Raw genomic sequence first — 20,274 nt, 5'->3', positions numbered from 1 at the left:
TGGGAATGTGATTTGGACTGGTTTCAGATATACTAGTTCAGGATTGGTATCAAGGGATGGGCTATTCCTGAGGGAAGCAAGATTGCTCTGAGAGAGACAGGGGAGAAATCATGAATGGGAGGTGAAAACTAAGTCCACGTCTGGGACGACAAACATATGGGTCCCAGTTCTGGAGTGAAGCCAGGCCGGGGCAATGCTCTTGGGAATGGGGCACTTCTAGAAGGACTTTGTCAGCAGTCCACTTGAAGTGTAGGTATCCTTATTATCCTGTCTCTGTATGCATATGTATAAGTTGCTTCGGCCATATCTGTCTCTTTTCAACCCCATGGACTGTAGCCCGCCAGCCTTCTCTGTCCATGGGATTCTCCAGGCAAGAATACTGGAGTGGGTTGTCATGCCCTCCTCCATAGGGATCTTCCCAACCCAGGGATCAAGCCCAAGCCTCCTGCAGTGGTAGGTGGGTTCTTTACCACTAGCGCCACCTGGGAGGCCCCCAGTTTGTCTCCTGTGGCCTCTTATTTCCATCAGTTGCTATCCTGAGACAAGAAGAATCCCAAAATCAGACTGGTGGGGTAGCTGTCTTGGATCTGTTTGGTCTGTTATATTAGAATACCACAGGCTGGGTGGCTTATGAACAACAGACATTTATTTCTCAGAGTTCTAGAGACTGGGAGGTCTTCCCTGATAGCTCAGTTGGTAAAGAATCTGCCTGCAATGCAGGAGACCCCGGTTTGATTCCTGGGTTGGGAAGATCCACTGGAGAAGGGATAGGCTACCCACTCCAGTATTCTTGGGTTTTCCTTGTGGCTCAGCTGGTAAAGAAAACGCCTGCAATGTGGGAGACCTGGGTTTGATCCCTGGGTTGGGAAGATCTCCTGGAGAAGGGAACAGCTGCCCACTTACAGTATTCTGGCCTGGGGAATTCCATGAGCTGTGTAGTCCATGTGGTTGCACAGAGTTCTACTGAGCAACTTTCACTTTCAGAGACTGAAAAGTCTAAATCAAGGTGCTGGCAGATTTAGTATCTGTTGAAGACCTGCTTTCTGGTTCATAGACAGCTCCCCCATGGCAGAAGGGACAAGGGAGCTCTCTAGGGCCTCTTATTTTTAGTCACACAGCTTGTGGGATCTCAGTTCCCTGACCAGGGATTGAACCCAGGCAATGGCAGTGAAAATGCTGTGTCCTAATCACTAGGCCACTAGGGAACTCCCCTGGGGCATCTTTTCATAAGGGTACTAATCCCATTCCACTCATGAAGGTGAAAACCTCATGACTTAATCACTTCCCAATGGCCCCACCTTCAAATATGCTCAATATGCAGATTCAGTTTCAACATATGAATTCGATTGATGGTGGGTCTGGGGCAGGGTGTGGGTAGGGGGATTCTGTATAGTGAGGTTCTACAACACCCCTTCCACTGTGGACTTTAGTGGTGGTAGGCAAAGACTAGGGAGGACTGGATCAAAAAGTAAACTCTGGTTCATCAGTTTATCTCTTCCTTTTGGCACCTCTAGGTTGTTCTTTTGTCTGAATTCCAACACTAAGCTTTCTTAGTGTCATTTGCTGTGTGAAATTATAATCATTGTGTTTACAGGTCAGGGTGAGTGCTATGTGCCATCAGTAGGTAAAGAGCCCATCCCCTATAAACGGAGCTGTTGAACACAGAATTAAACGGTATGTTTTACTGAGCAACTCCCATATTTATGAAACATCAATAGTTCTCAAATTTATGTGAAAAAAAAATCACTTGAACATGGTGTTGAAACAGATCACTGGGCTCTACTGCCAGTGTTTCTGATAAAGTAGGTCTAGGGTGAAACCTAAGAATTTGCATTTCTAACAAACTCCCATCTGCTGCTGCTGTCCAGAACCAACCACACTTTGAGAACCACTGGCTTACAGGGACCTTGTAAATTCTGTGACCTCACAGTAAGAGTTAAAAAAAGACATGGGTGCCAGACATTTTTGTTTTTTTTTAAATCACTGTAGTGTCTACAACCAGCACTATACACTCAGAGATTACCAAGTAGCTAACTACTATAACTTTTTTTATAGGTATCAGCCTTCAAAATTGGTATTTTGAGGGAAAAAAAAATGAAGAGACAAAAACCACCTGATGGTGCGTGGCCCTCTCAGTTATCGGGTGCCTTGTGGTTACAAAACAACTTCCCTTCCTATGTTTTTGCAGGTGGTAGAGAAACTCCTTGAGTTGTGATCTCTTCACCAAACCCAGTTCACCACAGATGCTTGTCTTTCCCCTGTAGCACAGCATGCAAGGTCTTAGTTTCCCGACCAGGGGATGAGCCCATGCCCCTGATGTGGAAGCACGAAGTCCTAACCACTGGATCACCAAGGAATTCCTGGCACTCTGGTCTTTTGATATCAGGCTCAGGCTTTTCACCAAATCATGGAAATTGTGCACAGAGTTGACATAGGCAACAAAACTGTACAGGTGAACGCTTGACATCCCAGGGTCTGAGCTGGGAGTAGTCAGGTCGGCTTTAGGACCCAGCGGTCTCCAGTAAGAGTCAGGACATTCCTAAAAGCAGCAGTCTGAGCCTGCAACTCTGGCTGTGGTGGGCCAGTCCTCTTCCTTCAGCTGCTGCTATGGCTCTGGTAAGTGCCTTCTGGCAGTCAGGGGACCATAATGTTACAGGCAACTTCCTAGACTTGGGGGTGGCAGTTGAGACAAACGGGGTTCCAAGTGGCTCCTGCAGAGGCCTTGAATGCTTGAACCCTTGCAGCCAAAACACGGGGAGTGAGTGCAGGTAAAGAAATGTGGTGGGTGTCTGTCCCAGGATCCAGATCTCTGCTGGGGAAGGAGGGACAGGCCATGGGTCTCAGCATGGCATGGGGGCAGAACCACCAAACCAAGTAGAGAGAAAAATGGGGGCCCTGCAGGATGGACCTCGGTGCTGTGCCCAAGTCATCCACTGGGAAAAGCTCTCCGGGCAAGAAAAGTGAGCACACATCACCTCTACCCCACCCCAGTGGGCCTTTGGCAACCAGAGTTGGCTTGGGTAGCTTCCAGGTGCTAGTATGTCCCAGCTAGGTGGGGATAGCAGTGTGGCTGCTAGAGGTTCTTCATCTGCCATCCTGTTAACACATGTGCCCTCTCCCACCCTGCCGTGACCTCGTCACCTTTCAGGTGCAATTCTCTGCTCCAGCTTGCGGTCCCAGGCATCATTTCCCCCATCCTCGTCCTTGCTGCCACCGGCTCAAAGTCCCTGGAACCCGAGCATCACCATCCTGCCTAGCAGCTTTGAGCCAGCCTCCCCCTAATTCCCCCAGGTAAGCTCTGAGCGCCTTCCTTCTCCTCCACTCTCCACTCCGTGTGGGGTCCCTCAGGCTGGGGCAGGTGCTCCTGACCCTTTCCTCCCTTCCTGCTTTCAGGCACGGAGGGGCGTTGGCTCTTCTCCATCTGCAGGGCCAGGAGCTGGCTTGGGCCCTCACTAGCAGCAGTGTGGTGGTAACAGTGGGGGCCCCTGGGACTCTGAGCAGTTGTGGTAGGCATGGGTGCTGGCCAGTATCTATAAAGAATAGATAACTGGCAGAAACAGGAGTAGATGTGGGCAGCAGCTGCAAATCTGAGGTTCTGTGGTCTGGGGAACTAAGGGTACCTGTGCTCCACTTTGAGTCTTGGTGTATCCCGCAGTGACAAGCAGCTTTGTCCCTTCTTCCAGCCAAACCCTGGAAGGGGTGGCAATAGTTGCCACCAAGTTAGCTATACCCAGGAGCCTGTTCCTGCCAAGAGGAGTGTTCATAACCAATGGCTGCTGCAAGAGGTGGCTTGAGCCTCCCTCACCATCTCCATTAAGCCTCTTGAAATAAGTGCAAAATCTAATTTTATGGTGTGCATACCTAGTCTCCCCATTCCTTCAAAATACACTACATCCCCTAAGTCCCTCAGATAAGAACTTCTGGAACCTCCTCCATCACTAATCTCTACCTTAGGCGGGCAGGCCGAGGACCAATGGTCAAGGACCAGGGACTCAGAGCCCTCATTCCGCAGGATCTCAGCCCATGGCGCCTCGGGCAGCAAAGGTGCCAAGAACCATCTATCACTGGCACATGGAATCTTCGTCTCTGCCGTCTTCTCCCTTGGTTGCGGGAGAGCAGTCTTAGGGAGAGGAGGCCTGTCTGGAAGGAAGCAGAGCGGCTCAAGCGCCCCAGAGCAGGAGCTGGGGTAGAGGGAGGGGCGTTTCTTGGGGTTCAGACCTCAGCACTGGGAGGGGAGGGCCCTGGCCTCCACCAATTGCAGCTCCGGACGCCGGTGGGAGAGTTTCGGAGCCGCTGAGGAGAGGGCGGCAACGAATGGGATCGAAGGGGTCCCAGGGTCCTGGCGCTGGGCAGGAGGCGGCGGAGGTGGTGGGGGTGCCACCTGCGTCTTTCCGGTTCGTGCTTCCCTCGGCGCGGGCTGCCCCGGTCTCCAGAGCTAGGCGTTGGGGTCCTTCCCACCGAGCGCGCACCCACAGGATCTCCTTGGCGTCCCCAAAGCCCTGGGCCTGACTGCGAGCCCCTACATTTACTCTAGTCCCTGGGGCGCGAGCCCTCGCCCAGCGCCCGGCTTCTCATTCGACGGCTGGAGGGCGCGCGCCTGTATGTCGCTGCCGCGTGGCTGCGCACGGGTGAGCCGAGGCCGCTGCTGGTGGCGGCCGCAGGAGGCAGTCGGGCGTCCTTGAAGCGGCAGGACCGAGGGGGGCTCAGACCACCGCCCAGAAACTAGATAGCCGCTCGGTGGCGCCCAGGAGCAGCTGGAGAGGCGGGGAGGCAGGTGAGGGCGCAGGCTGCGAGGACGGGAGGGCGTGCTTCCAGTCCCCGCGGCCAGCCACCCCGTGTCTCTCGGCAGGTGCAGGGGGAGGCTGAACGTCGTGTGTCCCCTACAGCTCCCGCCGGCGGGTCAGAGAGGAAGGGGTGGGGGCAGCCAGGGCAACGTGGAGGTCGGGGCTAAGCTTGGCTGGGTGGCAGCCGGCGGCTTCGCGAGAGGCGGCGGGGGCCGCGACCGTGAGGGGCAGCGGCAGCGGTTAGCTGCACCCTTGGGGAGGGCACTGGGGCAGCCCTGAGAGTGACGTGAGGTTACAGCCTTAAGGACAGACCTAGTCCCTCGGAAGACAGTTGGGACAAGTGTTGAGCCCGCCTTCCAGGCCAGAGCAGGTAGAGTAATAAATATCAGAAAAGGAGGTCGGGTAAGTTGCAAAGCACACGTGCAGACTGGACTCCCTCGATTTTCTTTTACATCCAGGATCTTTGTCAGCACAACAGGTCCCATCCTTGATCTGTAGTAGTCCCGGGAACTTAGAGCTTGCTGCACTAGCAAGCTGAGCTGGGAGGCAGAAAGGCGGGGGCAGTTTAGTCAGCAGTTCTCAGAGCGTGGTTGCTGAGCCATTAGCACCACCTAAGTTGCTAGGTATACAAATTCTCAGCCTCCCTCCAACCTCCTGAATCAGAAGTTTAGGGGAGGGTCCCATTATCTGTGTTTTAGTCAAGTCTCTAAGTGATTCTTATACACTCCAGAGTTTGGAAACCACTGCTATAAAGAAACAGAGCCTTCCTGTCTGTCTGGGCAGTACTGTTCCTAAGTACTTTATACACATTATCTCCATTATTGCAGAAATGGAACGTGTGGGTTGGGCCTCTTCCATTTTATAGTTGAGAACATGGGATTAGAGAGGTTCAGACAGACAAGGAGCCAGCCAACCTGAACCAGGCTTTCAGATTCCAGCTATTATTTCTTCCCACGTCTCTGGCCCCTCAGCTCCCACCTGCCATCTGGCAGCACTGGTACTGTGATGTGAATGTAGACAAGGCCACACTGGGGTTTCCACGGGGAGACTCCGGCTTCCCTGCTGTATAAGCCAGCTTCCCATCTGTGAGGAGCCGTGTGCTCCTCTTCCTTCCCCCATTTCATAGCCAAACGCTCTATCTCAGTTTCTGGCAGGGAGTGATGCCTCAGAGACTGACATTCCCTGGACTGATGAGGAAAGTGCAGTTTTTGTCATACACCCCAACAGTGAGTTCTGCCTGCAGCTTCTGGCAGGTATTGGCCCCTACACCCCACCTTTCAGCCTGGTATAGCCCTTTTCCTCAGCCCGGACCACCAGCTCTGCCCTGTGAACTACCCAGTCTTGCACAACTCAGGAATACTTGGGAGCTGGGCTGTCACTTGTGATGCCAGCATGGGGGCATTCTGATCTGCTTGTCAAATTATCTCTTGCTCTGAATTCTCTTCAACAACCTGCAAGCTCAAGGATCCCAGAAAAGGAAGCATACAAGCTTGACAGAAGTCCCCCCAAACTCTCCCACCCTCCCTAAATGCCTGGCATTGCTCCTCATTCCAAAGTTCAGGGCTAAAATTAACCACAAAACTGGAAAAAGTACATACGCCCCCCACCCTCACCCAGCAATATCAGTTCTTTTACTCATTGTCATGGAGAGTCACGGAGAGGTGGAGATTCGACTAGACCACATTTGCTGTCTTTGCCTTTTGAAGATCTGCCAATGCCAGGCCGAGCTCTAATTGGCCAACTGCATGTGCCCAGAGGGCATTGAGCTGGCTGCGGATAATGTCACCTGCATGGGTATGTCCTGCCTGTGTCTGAGGTCTGGACTCGTGGGACCATAGGAGGGGAGGAGCAGTAGGGCACTGGGAAGGATATCTGCTGTGTGCCAGGCACTGGGCTGGGTGTTGGGCAGGGGATTAGAGGTGTACCAGTGCTTGCTCTACCTTCACAGAGCATGTAGTCTAGTGGTCTAGAGTGGTAGGGGAGATACTGATCACTGTCTCTATATATGTCTATATTTATATCTAGATATCTACATATATCTTGTAGTGACAGTTGCCATGGGAGGTGTAAAGTGTCTTAGGGGTGATGAGGAGGGAGCAGTTGCATTCATTTAGGATAAGTGAGGAAAGCATCATGGAAAAGCGAACACTCGAGCTGAGTCTAGAGGCATTACTAAAAGTTGGGGTAGAGGGAAAGAGAGGAGTTTCCCACTGGCAAACCTGCCCACCCCCTCAGGCCCTTTGATTCTGATGGTGGCTGTGGTGGTGGTCTTGACACTGAGCCTTCCTACGGTGTGTGGGGTCCTGATTCTGGGCACAGAGCACCCAGCAGTCATGGCTGATTTCTTCACTGAGCCAACAGGCTTCTGTGGGGTTCCAGGGGCAGATAGTTGATTCCAAATTTGCTGGCATATTGAGTGCAGCATTATCACAGCATCATCTTTCAGGATTTGAAATAGCTCAACTGGAATTCCATCACCTCCACTAGCTTTGTTCACAGTGATGCTTTCTAAGGCCCACTTGACTTCACATTCCAGGATGTCTGGCTCCAGGTGAGTGATCACACCATCATGATTATCTGGATTGTGAAGATCTTTTTTGTACAGTTCTTCCATGTATTCTTGCCACCTCTTCTTAATATCTTCTGCTTCTGTTAGGTCCATACCATTTCTGTCCTTTATGGAGCCCATCTTTGCATGAAATGTTCCCTTGGTATCTCTAATTTTCTTGAAGATATCTCTAGTCTTTCCCATTCTGTTGTTTTCCTCTATTTCTTTGCACTGATCGCTGAGGAAGGCTTTTTTTTTGTTTTTTTAATCTCTCCTTGCTATTCTTTGAAACTCTGCATTCAGATGGGACTATCTTTCCTTTTCTCCTTTGCTTTTTGCTTCTCTTCTTTTCACAGCTATTTGTAAGGCCTCCTCAGACAGCCATTTTGCTTTTTTTCATATCTTTTCCCTGTCTCCTGTACAATGTCATGAACCTCCATCCATAGTTCATCAGGCACTCTATCAGATCTAGTCCCTTAAATCTATTTCTCACTTCCACTGTATAGTCATAAGGGATTTGATTTAGGTCATACCTGAATGTCTAGTGGTTTTCCTATTTATTCGATTTAAGTCTGAATTTGGCAATAAGGAGTTTATGATCTGAGCCACAGTCAGCTCCCGGTCTTGTTTTTGCTGACTGTATAGAGCTTCTCCATCTTTGGCTGCAAAGAATATAATCAATCTGATTTCGATGTTGACCCATGGTGGATGAGGCTACCTGGCCTTGAGCTCCAGATCAGCAAGCTTCATATCTCCACCATGAGGACAATCCCCAACCCCTACTACTTCCAGGTGAGGCTTGGCCCAGCCTAGTCCTGGATGCTGCCCCCAGGGCTTATGGAGGTTTTCTCAGCCAATTTCATTCTGCTCAGCTGAATCCTCTCCCTCCTTCTGAGAGCCTAATGCACTCTGAATCCCCAGCCTCCATCCTGCTCCCTGCTGTGGTGAATTATGGATCCCAGTAAGCATCTCATCCAAACCCCTTGTATAGAGGAGATGGAGGTCAGAGAAGCCCCAAAAGGGGAAATAACCTGGCAAAGTCAGCTATCATCCCAGTTCTGGGATGGTAGGGACCCTAAATATGATTCCTTTGGCATAAGGATTATCTTCACCCCAGAGCATCTGCAGGGACCTAAGGGAAGACTTAGCACAGAATCCCACCCCACCGCCTTACCCCACACCTGCCCTTTCTTCTGCCCTGACTCTGCCCTGGTCACCGTCACCCCTGCAGAGCTTGTCCTTGGGGACATGCCATGATGCAGAGAGATCAGACCCCCGGAGAGGGCCAGTTGGGCATATGGAGGGTGAGCAGGGGGACAGGGGAGGTAAAGGAGGCTCTAGACCCTCAAGGACCCTTCCCCAGACCTAACCACCCACTCCCTTTCAATCTGCCTTTCTGCAGAGCCCTGGCCCGTGGTGTCTTTGGAGAGGCCTATGAGGGACTGGTAATTGGCTTTCTGGGGACCCCAGCCTCCTGCAGGTGACTATCAAGGTGAGAGGGGTGGGGCTTTTGACAGAGTAGAAGAGAAGGGTCTCTGACAAAGGAGTCATGGCTGGAGATAGGGTCAGCCCACCCTCTTGAAATGTCCAGGGTGCTCAGGAGCTCTGTTGTCTTCCTCCCTAGTGAAAGTCGCTCAGTCACGTCTGACTCTTTGTGACCCCATGGATAGGCCATGGAATTCTCCAGGCCAGAATACTGGAGTGGGTAGCCTTTTCCTTCTCCAGGGGATCTTCCCAATCCAGGGATCGAACCCAGGTCTAGCACATTGCGGGCAGATTCTTTACCAGCCGAGCCACCAGGGAAGCCTCTCTTCCTGACTAGACTCTGCCAGAACTCTGCTGTCCACAGGATGGGCTGGATTTCCTCACCGAGGCGCTCATCATGGGGCGCACCTGGGGCCAGGGGCGGGGGTGCAAGTGGGAGGGAGGCACCCAGACCCGCCTGCAGAAATAGCTTCTCTTCACCCTGGGGCTGGGAGGTAGCAGCTCTAGGGACACAGAGCTCCTCTCCAGCCTTGTGGAGCCTAGAGCATGGTTCCTCTCCCTGCTGGTGATGGGGTATGTGCACCACCGACTCAGCGAGTTCAGCCATCAGAACATCAGAATACTGTGAGTGCATCAGGGCTACCTCTGGCCTAATTCTGCTGGAGTTGGTGTCTGGAGGGGGACATGAAGGGTTTCCTGAGTCAGGTAAAGACCTGTTCATGGGTCCCCAAACCTGTATGGTCTGATGTGCGTTCTGCCTGACCCAGGCCCAGCCATCACCTCTGGCCATGCAAGACCTCCTCCAGCTGGTCGGGACATAGCCGAGGGTTGCCACTACCTGGAAGAAAATCACTTCATCCACAGGTCGCAAGTGATCTAGCCCTGGGGACTGCCCATCCTGCTCCCTCCCCAAGGAATAGCCCTTTTAAAGACAAGATCAAGGCTGGAGTTCTGGCAGTGATTTTTTGCCTGACTCTGCTGGGCCACGAGGAACTGCCTTCTGAGCTGCACTGGATTCAGCCAAGTGGCCAAGATTGGAGACTTCTGCATGCAAGCAATATCTACAGGTGTAGGACCTGGGCATGTGGTGCTCCAAGGGAGTTTACTAGCACCTTCAGACCATTTGAAGAGCTCATCACTCCCTTCCTCCCTCTTGTAGGGCCAGTTATTACCACAAGGGGGGGGGGGGCAGGCTCTGCGGGGGGCCCCCAGAAGCCTCCCTGGAGGGCATCTTTACATCCAAGACAGACTCCTGGTGATAACATGCACTCCACTACCTTGGGTCACCTCATGTGAGAGAAAGGGAAGCTGTTCCTGATGGGCTCCACTGTACTCGGTTCCCACCACATGTGATGCAGGTCTTTAAATGCTGCTCTGGGAGATCTCACTGGGCTATATACCCTACCCTGGGTGCACCAGTCAGGAGGTGCTGACTGTGTCATGGGGCAGGAGGGTGGGGGATGGATGACCCTCTCAGTGTGAGTATGGAGTGTTGTCTTGAGGGGGAGGTTTTTCACTGCCAGGGTTGGCAATGAACTCCTTTCCCCAGGTAAGTGTATCATGACTCAGTGTTGAAAGCATCAGCTGAACTTTGTCCTCGTTTTGCCAGCATCTTGGAGCATCTTCAGTACAGCACTCAGGTGTACCACCTGACCTGCCCCAACCATCCTGGACTTGGGGACCAGGAGGGAAACCATAAAACAACACTATGAGCCCCTACTCCTCTACCTTCCTATTAAAGAACCCTGTTGTGCTAAATTCACCCCTTTCAATGGAATTAACCCATCCTGGAGGAGGAAGGGGCTGGGGAGCCGGTCTCTGGGGGGGCCTAAGATCTCCACAGGCCCAGGAACTGAGTCTGGGGAGGTTGAAGAACTTGGGAGGGAGCCTCCTTGGTCCCCAGCTGCCCTTTGGCCTCAAGTCCCCCGAATCCAGGAGTAACCAACCTTGGAACCTTTGGAATCTCACCTGTGGTTCCTGGGTGCCACAGGGTCCTAAGGATGAGGACTCTAGCACTGATGGTGACAGTCCCTCCCTGCACTCCTCCCCAGGCTTCTAGGTGGCTTGTGTCCCATGTAGCCTCTGTCCCCTGCAGTCTGTGCTGCATTTCTGGGCCTGTCTCAGGGCTAGCCTGGCACCACTGAACTCTCCATCCTGGAAACCAGTCTCAGGCCTCCTGGGCAAGAGCCTGGCCACTCCCAGCCTTTGATACGTGGGACTAGAGGTCACCCCCACCCACAAGGTGTAGGTGGGGAATTGAAATTGCCTTCTGCATTTCTCTGGATTGCCCTTACCCCATTAGCATCCTCCACCTGGGCAGCTCCCAACGCTACACATGCCTCTAAAAAAGAGCTCTTCTCATAGACCACAGTGATCTGAGTGCACCTGACAGATGCCAGGGAGCCAAGAAAGAAGGGACCAGAGGGAAGAAGGGGATGAAGCCAGAGTCAAAGCTGGTGTCTTTGAGTTTTTATTGGGAAGGGGAGTCCATTGTAGTGTGGGAGTTCAGACCAATAGCTCTAGTGCCTGTGAAACAAAGTTCTTTATCTGGCTTCTCTGGAGAGGTATGGAGCCCCCTCAGAAGAGCTGGGCTGAAGAAGAAGCCACTTACCCCACTCTCCTCCTCCCTCCCCCGCTTAATTAGTGTCATCGGCTCTAGGAACACTGGGGCTTGTAGGGGGCCAGGCCCTGCGCGTGCAGTGTGTCCCACAGTGGTTGGCACTTGTCCCTACAGGGCCGTATGCACTGCCCCGCATCGCGGGGTTTCAGTCTCTCTTGCCTGCATGCATGGTGGGGACGCAGGCGGAGCTCCATCTGTCAGACCCTCAGGTCAGCAGGGACAGGGGCCCAGCCTCATCTCTCGGCTAGGCTGGCCAGGATGCCAATGAGATTGTCCAGCCCCAGCAAGTAGCCGTCCTCTCGGTTGCCCTCTTCCCAGGGCCGCCGGTGGTCCAGGGTCTGGCCGTCAGGGAGAGGCGTGGTCTTGCCAAAATCGATGAGCCACACGCCAGCGCGATGGCAGTGATCATGCACGAAGAGGAGCGAGCTGCCGATCACCTGCGAGTCCCCCACCGTCAGGCTATGGCTCTAATCCGGAGAAGCCCTCCACCCTCTTCCCTGACAGACCACAGACATGTGAGCCTGCCCCTCTTACCTCGTGCCTCCTAAAGAACTCAGAGACTTCCAGAGTGTCCCGGATCTGCTGCAGGCGGTTCAGATACCTCCTCTGGAGAGGGTGGAGAAGAGGAGGACAAATTAAATACCAACTGAACCTCTGCGATTATGAGATTATGAAGAACGCCACGATGCATGCTTGGCTTGGCAAATACCATGGTGAGGAAGGCGCAGGCCCCCACGTGGCGTGCAGCCCAGAATTGTTGTAAAGCAATAACAGCTCAGTGCGATAAACACTGGGATGCCGGTTACGTAGGGAAGGATGTTGCGTCAGATGACCTGACCTGGGGGCACCCCTCGGTATGAGGCTCCCCAGCATCTCAGGGTCCTGGGATCCCACGCTCACCAGCACTTCCGCATCCCCTTGCACAAATTCCTCAAAGACTCGGATCACCTGCTCCCGGCTTCGCGTGGTCTTGAAGTCGGTGCTGCAGGAGCCGTCGGCTTTCTGTAGAAGGTGGGCAGAAATCGTCAGGGGCCACGTGTGCGCCCAAAGGGAGAGGATCTGGCTAGAGCAGCGGTACCTCCCCGGACGTTGAATGCCAGGGACGGCGAGACGGCCGCCAGAGGGTGCCTCTTCCGGGGGCAGTCGGGGTGGGAGGTCAACACGGAGGGCAGACACCGCACAGTGGGGCTGGGGCGGAGGAAGGGCCCGGGAAGTACAAAGCGACGCGGGCCTGGCCCACCTTGATGCCCTCGATGCGGAAGCCGAGAGTGGTGCTGGAGCTGATGCCTTCTCGCCACTGCATGTAGCGCGGCTTGGTGACCGCGCGCTGCGCATGCTCCTCCTCGGTGGGTGCCTCAGGGTCGACCGCCAGCATCTTCTTGTACATGTCCTTCCGCAGCTTGGGCCGTTCGCGGGCTTTGGTCAGCTCCTCTTCCAGGTAAGTCCTACGAAGGCGCAGGCAGCGGCGCGGCGTGAGCGGGCACACACCCGGACCTCGTCGAGCACTGCCTTGGGCACGCGTAGAGCGCTCGTTCCCGCCCTGGGCCCTTTACTGGTTTCCAGCCGCCCCGCGGAGCACGCGTACCTGACGCCCATCTTGCAGTCTAGTACGCAGGGCCCATCGAAGCCGTCGAGCAAGTCCTGCAACTGCAGGTAGCTCTCGCCGTCGCGCTCCACCACGCCGTGGAAGGCGGGCACGCAGCCGCGTAGCGCATCCGCCATGAGCCGCGCCAAGCAGTAGCGCTCTGGCTCCGAGCTGCGCTTGAGGATCAGTCCGCTGGTGCCGGCTGCCTTGAAACTCCCTGAGGGCAGACCCTGGTCAGTGCCGCCTAAGTTCCTTCCTCCCGGCCTCCGCCCCCGGCACCCGCCACGGCCCCGTGCTCACCCGTGTGCCCCGCCAGCTGCACCCAGGCGTAGCGCTTCTTGAAAGGGCTCATGACCGGCAGGTTCACCATGGTCCGGATCTTCTGCCAGTGGCTTTTCTGAAAGCGACACGACCCCGGTCTGCCAGTCAGCGTCTCAGCGGTACACAAGCCCTCCTTCCTCTGGAACATGGTCTCGCCCCGTCCCACCCTACCCTGAGCAGCTCCTGCCTGGAGCTTCAGCGGCTCGTTCACTCAGGGAAGTTTATCGTGAGCCTGTGTGGCGGACCCTGAGACAAGCACCTGGAGATGACAGATATCCAGTGTGCTGAAAAGAGCCCCAACCTTAGCGTCAGAAAGCTCAGTTCTGCTGCTCCACAGCTGCATGGACAGGTTACTGAACTGCTCGTCGAGGTTTTAGGACTTTTGTGAGGAAGACAGTCTCGTGATGTTAAAAAAAAAAAAAAATTGCAGATTTTCAGGTCTACCACAGGGAAATTCTGAGCATTGCACTTTTACCAGTGCCTTGGGATATTCTGGAGCTTGAGAAGCCTCTGAGTTCAGTTTCTTAATCTGTAAAATGGGGAAATACCCACTCCCACCAGCTTGTTGTGAGTAGTAGTAAATGAGACTTGAGTGTGACACCACCCAGCCCCTGCCCCGTTCCTCGGCGTCGACCACTGCCTGCACAAATCTGGATTATCATTTAATACTTGGGACCGTTGGTTCCTCTCATTTGGGGAAAAAGACAAACATGGAAACAAATCATTACACAGGCCCAGGGCAGGGAGGCCAGCCTGGTAGGGCCTGAAGAAAGAATGGCTTGGTGCTCCCCAAGGCCCTCTTCCTATCCTTGGATGCCATCTCACTCCCTACCAGTTGATAAGGCCAGGGTGCCCCAACCTGGACCCAGAAACCTGAGTTTTGAAAATGGAATACAGAGAGGATGGTCTGTCATCTTAGATGAAACTGAGAGGGGAATTGAGATTTTGGTGTACCTCTTGCCTCTTGACCATTGCGTCGAGTCTGAGATCATCTGATACTCTGAACCTTTCCTCTTCCCACACCAAGTTCATCACTCCTGTGTCTGCCCACTGGAGTGCACAGGTTTGCTCAGACCTGAGTGTGTCTGCTGCCTCCTTCCAGGGCGCCTGCCTTTTAGAGGAATGACATGTGTGTGCCTCCACAGGGCTGGAACCCAGGAATCCAGCTCTCACTCAGTTCACTAGCGTGAGAGGGAGAACTGGGGTGGAGGCTTAAGCAGAGGAAGCTGCTGACTATAAAACTGCTTTTCATGGGGAGGAGATGGGAGTCAGTGACAGAGTACTGGAGGGGGAGTCCGAAGTTGCTTCCAATCTTGGCTCTGTCACTTTCTAGCTGAGTGAACTCAAGTGAGAATTTCATCTGTGTGAGCCTGTTTCCTCCGGACCTAGCTGTTGCTATAACACAAGCCACCATTTACTGACCGCCCACTGCACGCCAGGCTTCTCATCTCCAACAGACAGCATTGCTCCTGCTTTCCTCCTGAAGTCCCTACATGGCACAGTAGGGTGTGATCACGTGTCCAATCCCCAGGGATCTGGGGGTGTAGCCAGAAGCAGCCCACTAGAAGCATGACATCTCTTTCAAAACTCCCCTTTTCACTCTTTAAATACATACAAGGTTTGCATTATGCTGCATAATAAATCCAAGTTTTATTATAAAACTCTCCCACCTCCAAATCCTCAAATAAAATTCCAGGAGGATGTATGTGCCAGGTACATTGAGTGGCACATCCTATACCCTCTTCCCCCACACTGTTTGAAATTCATGATGCTGCTGCACATGTACAATAAGTGCCTGAGATGGTAACTACTGCCATTTTACAGAAGGCAATCAAAGTTCAAAGAGTTAACGTTCCTGCTGTCCCTGCTTCCAGCTGGTCTCCCAGTCTGTGCCCTAAGCTCAAGTTCAAAACCCACCCCTATGTTCCAGTTGTTCCAGCAGGTTCCAGAGGTCAAATGGACCCTGCATGAAAAAGAGCTTTGTACAAGATGAAGCAATTTGCAGCCACAAGATGGTGTGTTTTGAACTCTGGGGAAACATTGAGATCTGCCTGGGGACCCCTCTCTATTGGCTGGACACCTTTAGTTTATCCAAAGGGATGGGTTTAGTGGTGGGGCTTCAGGAAGCTTTAGGGACTTACTGGCAGAATTTTGGGGGACAGTGGGGCCAGAATGGACTTCATTATAGGGTTCATCTAGTTCCATAGCTACCCCAGTAGAAGATGGAATTAGCCTTGGGTTAGGTGAGATGGGAGAACTGCATCGTCCTTTCTTCTGCAATCATGTAGGAGCAGTGAGTGAGGCTGGAAGGTGAAAGGTGGACCTGGTAGAAGAGGATTTAGTACCTGCAGTCCTGGGCTACTGCCTCTTGATTGATGTGTGATAATATAGCATTGACTTGCTCCCAAACTGAGATAACATCAGGTTATCTCTCCATTCTCCCCACCCCAGTTTTGTGAGATCATATCAGCCAAGAGCGGCAAAGACTAAGGTTGTTTCCAGCCATGTGGGTTACAGAAGGCTTTCAAACCCATTATGCCATTTGAGCCCTCCCAGCCACCTTCTGAGGTTGGTTGGTAATGACAGGATTTAGTTCCTCTGCCAGTAATGGATAGGGTCAGATATAGAAGGAGTTGATGCAAGCATCATGGAATTCTGCCATCTTCATCTAGGGAGCTACCTCCCCCAGGGAACATAATGCATATAGAAAGATGCATATATCCAGAATGGTTCTTGGGGAATCATTCTTTGGCGAGTGGGTGGGGATTTTGGCACATGAACAACAGCAGGGAAGATATTTTTGAGCAGGTAAGGCTTTTATTGTGTGAATATCAGAAAGCAGATTTATTATGTTACAGAGTGAAACCTGGCTGAAAAAAGGGTTAAAACCCCATCGCCTGGCCAGGCGAATAGAAGTCTGAGAAAGCATCGCACAGCAAGAGGCTGCCCAGACACCTTGGGACAAAAAGCTCAGGAGAGCTGACCATGTGAGAGTCTTTGATGAAGTCATAGGAAAACTCTCTGATAATTCTTCACCCATGAGGCTGGACAGGGAGCATCTCTCTCTGGGCAGAGCTTAGCTGAATACTAGCCTCAGACCCTCCTTTGTCTGAGCTCTATTTAGAAGCCCTGAGAATTCCGGCTTCTTGTATCACACCAGACACTCTGTGTATCTTCTGCCAGAAGTCCTTTGCTTTCTTTGTCTTTGGTATTCATCTCCCCTCTTCCTGACTTCCATGCCCTACCTCCAGCCATCCAGACTCTGGCTAAAGCTCTCTACCAGCCCAACCCCCTTGCCATGTTCCCAATACTTTATCAAATACTCGTGGTGGTGGTGAGAACAATCAGTTTAAATTTATAAAATGATTTGCACCAAGGTATAAGTGACCCACGACTTCACCCTCCCAGGGGCATTTGCTTTTTAAAAAGGAAGTCTGTTAACCTAAATTCTGCTCTATAATTAGTGAAAAGTGAAGTGTGGGAGTTCTGGGCCCAGGACAGGATCGCATCCAGGTCTCCTTACCCATCCTGGAGCACTGAGAGAAGAGAATCAAATGAACAAGAGTCAAACAACCTCTCTTCTGCTAGAGCAACACCCCCAAAATTGTTTTAAGAGGCAGACAAGGCCTAAGAATGTCATGCCAGCTGCCCTTGGGGACAGGCCCCCAACTCCTCTCTTGGCCTGTATGGTTTTTCTTCCCGGTGACTCTTCCCTCTACCGTAGGAAAGGAAGCAGGAAGGAGGCAGGCTGCCCAGTCCCAACCGCCTTGAGGGGGAGCCCAGCTCCAGGCTCTGGGCACAGTGTACGGCTTCTAGAAAGAAAAGGTGAAGGATGTACAAGCCTCACAAAGACTTCCTGCTATTCACATTTTCCACCCAGGCCGGAGTTGAAAGGGGCTGGAGAGCTGAGAGTTGAGGGGTGCTGCCGCAGCACCCTTCTCCCAGGCGCATCCTTCACGGTCAGCCAACCTATGGGCTCTGCTTCCTGCCTGGGGAAGCCCTAAAGGCAGCCTAGGCGGGCGCGCTGTGCCGCTCCGCGAGGCAAAGTCCGAGCCGGGCCCTTCCACGCGGACGCAGGCGGCCTCTGTCAACAGCTCCTGGCTTATCTGCCACCGCCGTGGCTGTTTGCCTTCGGGGAGGCCCCGGCGGGCTGGGGGTTGGGAAGGCCTGGTACTCGCAGCCTTGGAGCTGGAAGGGCCCTCCACGGCCATCTGCTCCAGCGCCTGCCGCGCCGGGTGACAGGGAGGCCCAGAGTGGGAGAGGCCAGCCGAAGACGCCCAGGGCACAGCTGCAACTGGTCCCCGGAGTCTAGACCCCAGCTGGCCTGCCTACGTAGTAAGCAGTCCTGGGCCGCAGGTCCTCCTCCGCCTTTAGGAGGAAGAGTGAAGCCGGGGGCTGCCCTCGTGGCGCCCTGCCTCCAGCGCCCACCTTACAGCTCTCAGAGATTTGAACGGGGGAAGCGTTGGGCCCACAGTTACTGCTCTGGATTTTCGGGGGTGGGGAGGGAGGAGTCCTTTCACTGCCCCTCATCACCGCCTTAGAAACCCTCGGGCGGCACCGCCTCCTTTCTGGGACCAGGGTTACACCAGAAATGTCAGGTGTCAGAGGTACCCTTACCCCCGGGGAGGAGAGAGGGACTCTCCGCACCCTCTGCCTGGTGTCGGGGTGGGTTCCTGCTCTATGAGACTTTTTCCTTTTCCCTCTTGTGTCACAAACCACGTCGCCTTGAGGATAATGTAAGTCTCAGGGGTAAGTGAATCACGGAGCCACTGCAAGCCATTACAGTGACACTCGCGCCTTGTCCAGTCCGAGCGCGGGGGGAGCCTAGGTTCCGCAGGCCCGGCCGCCCCGGCGCACGTCAGCTGCTCTCACCGCCCTTCTGGGCAAGCCCCCAGCCACCAGAGCCTGAGAGCGCCCTCCGCCTCTCCCTCAACTCCAGGGACACTTGCATAACGTGGATCTAGAGCAACTCCTTCTCGTTGACCGCGGATAGTTATTTAAAGTATTTGGCCTTGATTAAAACAAGGGGGACAGAACGGCTATCCTGGGCGCGGCACGACCCGGAGGGGCAGGCACGGGGAATGACTGCACCGCACCCTAGCCTGGGTTATCAAAGGGTCAAACCTGGCCCCAGAACATCCAGGCTACCGGGGGCGGAGATCGGCAGGCTGGTCCCACCCTCTCAGCCTCAGTTTACCTCCCCCCACCCTCCCCGGCCAGAATTAGGAGCAGTAAAGCGGAGGAGGGCAGCGTTGCGCTGCCTGCCTAAGCTCGCTGTCCCGCGCCCCTCCCTTCCCCGCGTCCAAGCCTGGTGCGGGCGCCGGGAGCAGACGGCAGCAGTTCGCGAGCGGAGCCTGGAGCTCGGCTCCACTCCCACTCAGGAGAGGGAAACCGTGGCAACGGCGGGGGTGGGGCCGCGGCGCGGGAGAGGGGGCGACAGAGAGGGAGGCTCGTCCTCCGGTCTCGGCGAGAGTTCGCCGGGCAACGCTAAGCCCCTCCGATCCCTCCAGCCATCTCATGGCTGGCAAGTCACGCTGCCCCGCCGCCCCACCGGTCCCCGTGGCCGGCCTCGGGGATTCCTCACTCTCTCAGACGCCCCAGAGCCCGGGTCGCGACTCGCCTGTAGAACTGGAGTAAAAACTGTCAAGGCGAAGGGTTGGACCGGCGCCTCCCACCGACCCCACTGCCTAAAGAGGGAGAAGGGGACTCTCGGGGGAGGGAGCTTAGGGCGGGAGTTGGTCGGCAGAGAGCTCCGAGCAGGTCCCCGCTCCGGCCCCGCCCCGCGGCCCGTACCTGACCCACGTCCTCGCCCGCTTCCAGCTGCACGTTGCCGCGGCTCCGGCTCTCGCTGTCGCTCAGAAGATCGTCCTCCGAGTCCTCGGGCAGCGACGAGGAGCCAGTGGAGGAGAGCGACGAGGTGGAGAGGCGGCGCGGCTGCTGCAGGTGCGACGAACCCACGGCCGGGAGCCAGTTACCCTCCGGCTCGGGCGGCCCGGGGCTGGCCGGGGGCACGTCCGGCTCCTCGGCAGTCACAGTCAGCTGCGGGATCACTGGGGCAGGGGGAGCCCGCGGAAGCCCATTGGGGACCTGTCCCCCGCGCCGCTTGGCCCCGCGAGCCCGGGGCTGCCCGGCGGCGGCGGCAGCAGCGACCGCAGCGCAGCGCGCCTCGAAAAGCAGGCGCAGCTCCCCGACGCTTCGGCGCGGGGCCCGCTCCAGCCCAGGGCTGCAGGGCCCCGCGCCTCCCGGCCGCGCCATGCCCGTCGGGCCCCCGGGCAGGGTCATTTCCCGGTAACAGAGCCGCGGCGGAGCCCACCAGCCCGCGGCGCGGCGGGCACTGGAGACGCTCGGCGCCCCCGGCTCGAGACTGCCCCGAGGCGGAGCCTGCGCCGCAGCCCGCCTGGGCCCCGCCTCGGCCGCGCCCCCCGCCCACTCCTTTCACTTTCAGAGAAAGCGCGGGCCTTCCTGGGCTCCTGCCCAGTCGCGAAGGCTCCCTGTTGCTCCGGGGGTGGCCGGGAAGCCCAGGCCTCCTGGATATACAGAAAACCCGGGCCTGGCCCTCGCGGCCTCTCAGTGCCCACCTTCGCTCGGGAAGATCGGAAGGATTGCTCCGCCCCACGCCGCGCTCGACACCCCAACTCCACAGGGATTGCTTCAGGAATTCCTCCAGGGCAATTCCAAGGGCCCTGACCCCGCGGGGGTGGAGCTGGTCCAGCTTTGGCTGTGGCACCCGGTCCCCTCGGGCTCCTTTCCTCGGTGAACCCATTCTGGGCTAAGGCGTCCAGGTCTCGGGGGGCTTTTCCCCCCTCTTCGGCGCGGAGTTCAAGGCCTTCGGCTTCCCCAGGAAGCCTCACCCCAGGGCGTGTGCCCAAGTGGGGACTGTGTCTTGGGAACGAGCTGAGGCTTTCCCCACTCCCTATCCCTGAGGCTGGCA

At 55.1% G+C, this 20,274-nt stretch overlaps 2 protein-coding genes across 2 annotated transcripts; one reads left to right on the top strand and one right to left on the bottom strand.

The window, feature by feature from the left end:
* Nucleotides 1-2,886: 2,886 nt before the first annotated feature.
* LTK (leukocyte receptor tyrosine kinase) lies at nt 2,887-10,876 on the top strand. The gene is given in 16 exon segments (XM_043473014.1): nt 2,887-2,960; nt 3,394-3,506; nt 3,955-4,186; nt 4,262-4,392; nt 4,617-4,697; nt 4,700-4,774; nt 5,939-6,069; nt 9,585-9,624; nt 9,627-9,688; nt 9,776-9,860; nt 9,863-9,884; nt 9,977-10,077; nt 10,179-10,254; nt 10,308-10,399; nt 10,402-10,457; nt 10,559-10,876. Coding segments are annotated over 16 exon segments (1,689 nt in total).
* A 393-nt stretch (nt 10,877-11,269) lies between these two features.
* ITPKA (inositol-trisphosphate 3-kinase A) lies at nt 11,270-20,274 on the bottom strand. The gene is made up of 7 exons (XM_043471528.1): nt 19,137-20,274; nt 13,323-13,419; nt 13,023-13,239; nt 12,678-12,882; nt 12,338-12,439; nt 11,972-12,043; nt 11,270-11,874 (listed from the first exon to the last, which is right to left on the bottom strand). The coding sequence occupies exons 1-7, from the start codon at nt 19,623-19,625 to the stop codon at nt 11,671-11,673; spliced, it is 1,386 nt and encodes a 461-aa protein (XP_043327463.1). The 5' UTR covers nt 19,626-20,274; the 3' UTR covers nt 11,270-11,670.

This window comes from Cervus canadensis, chromosome 6, assembly GCF_019320065.1.
Source record: "Cervus canadensis isolate Bull #8, Minnesota chromosome 6, ASM1932006v1, whole genome shotgun sequence".
In the NCBI taxonomy this organism is placed as follows: Eukaryota; Metazoa; Chordata; class Mammalia; order Artiodactyla; family Cervidae; genus Cervus; species Cervus canadensis.
The sequence above is the reverse complement of the archived record's forward strand: the minus strand, read 5'-3'. Positions and strand labels throughout refer to the sequence as shown.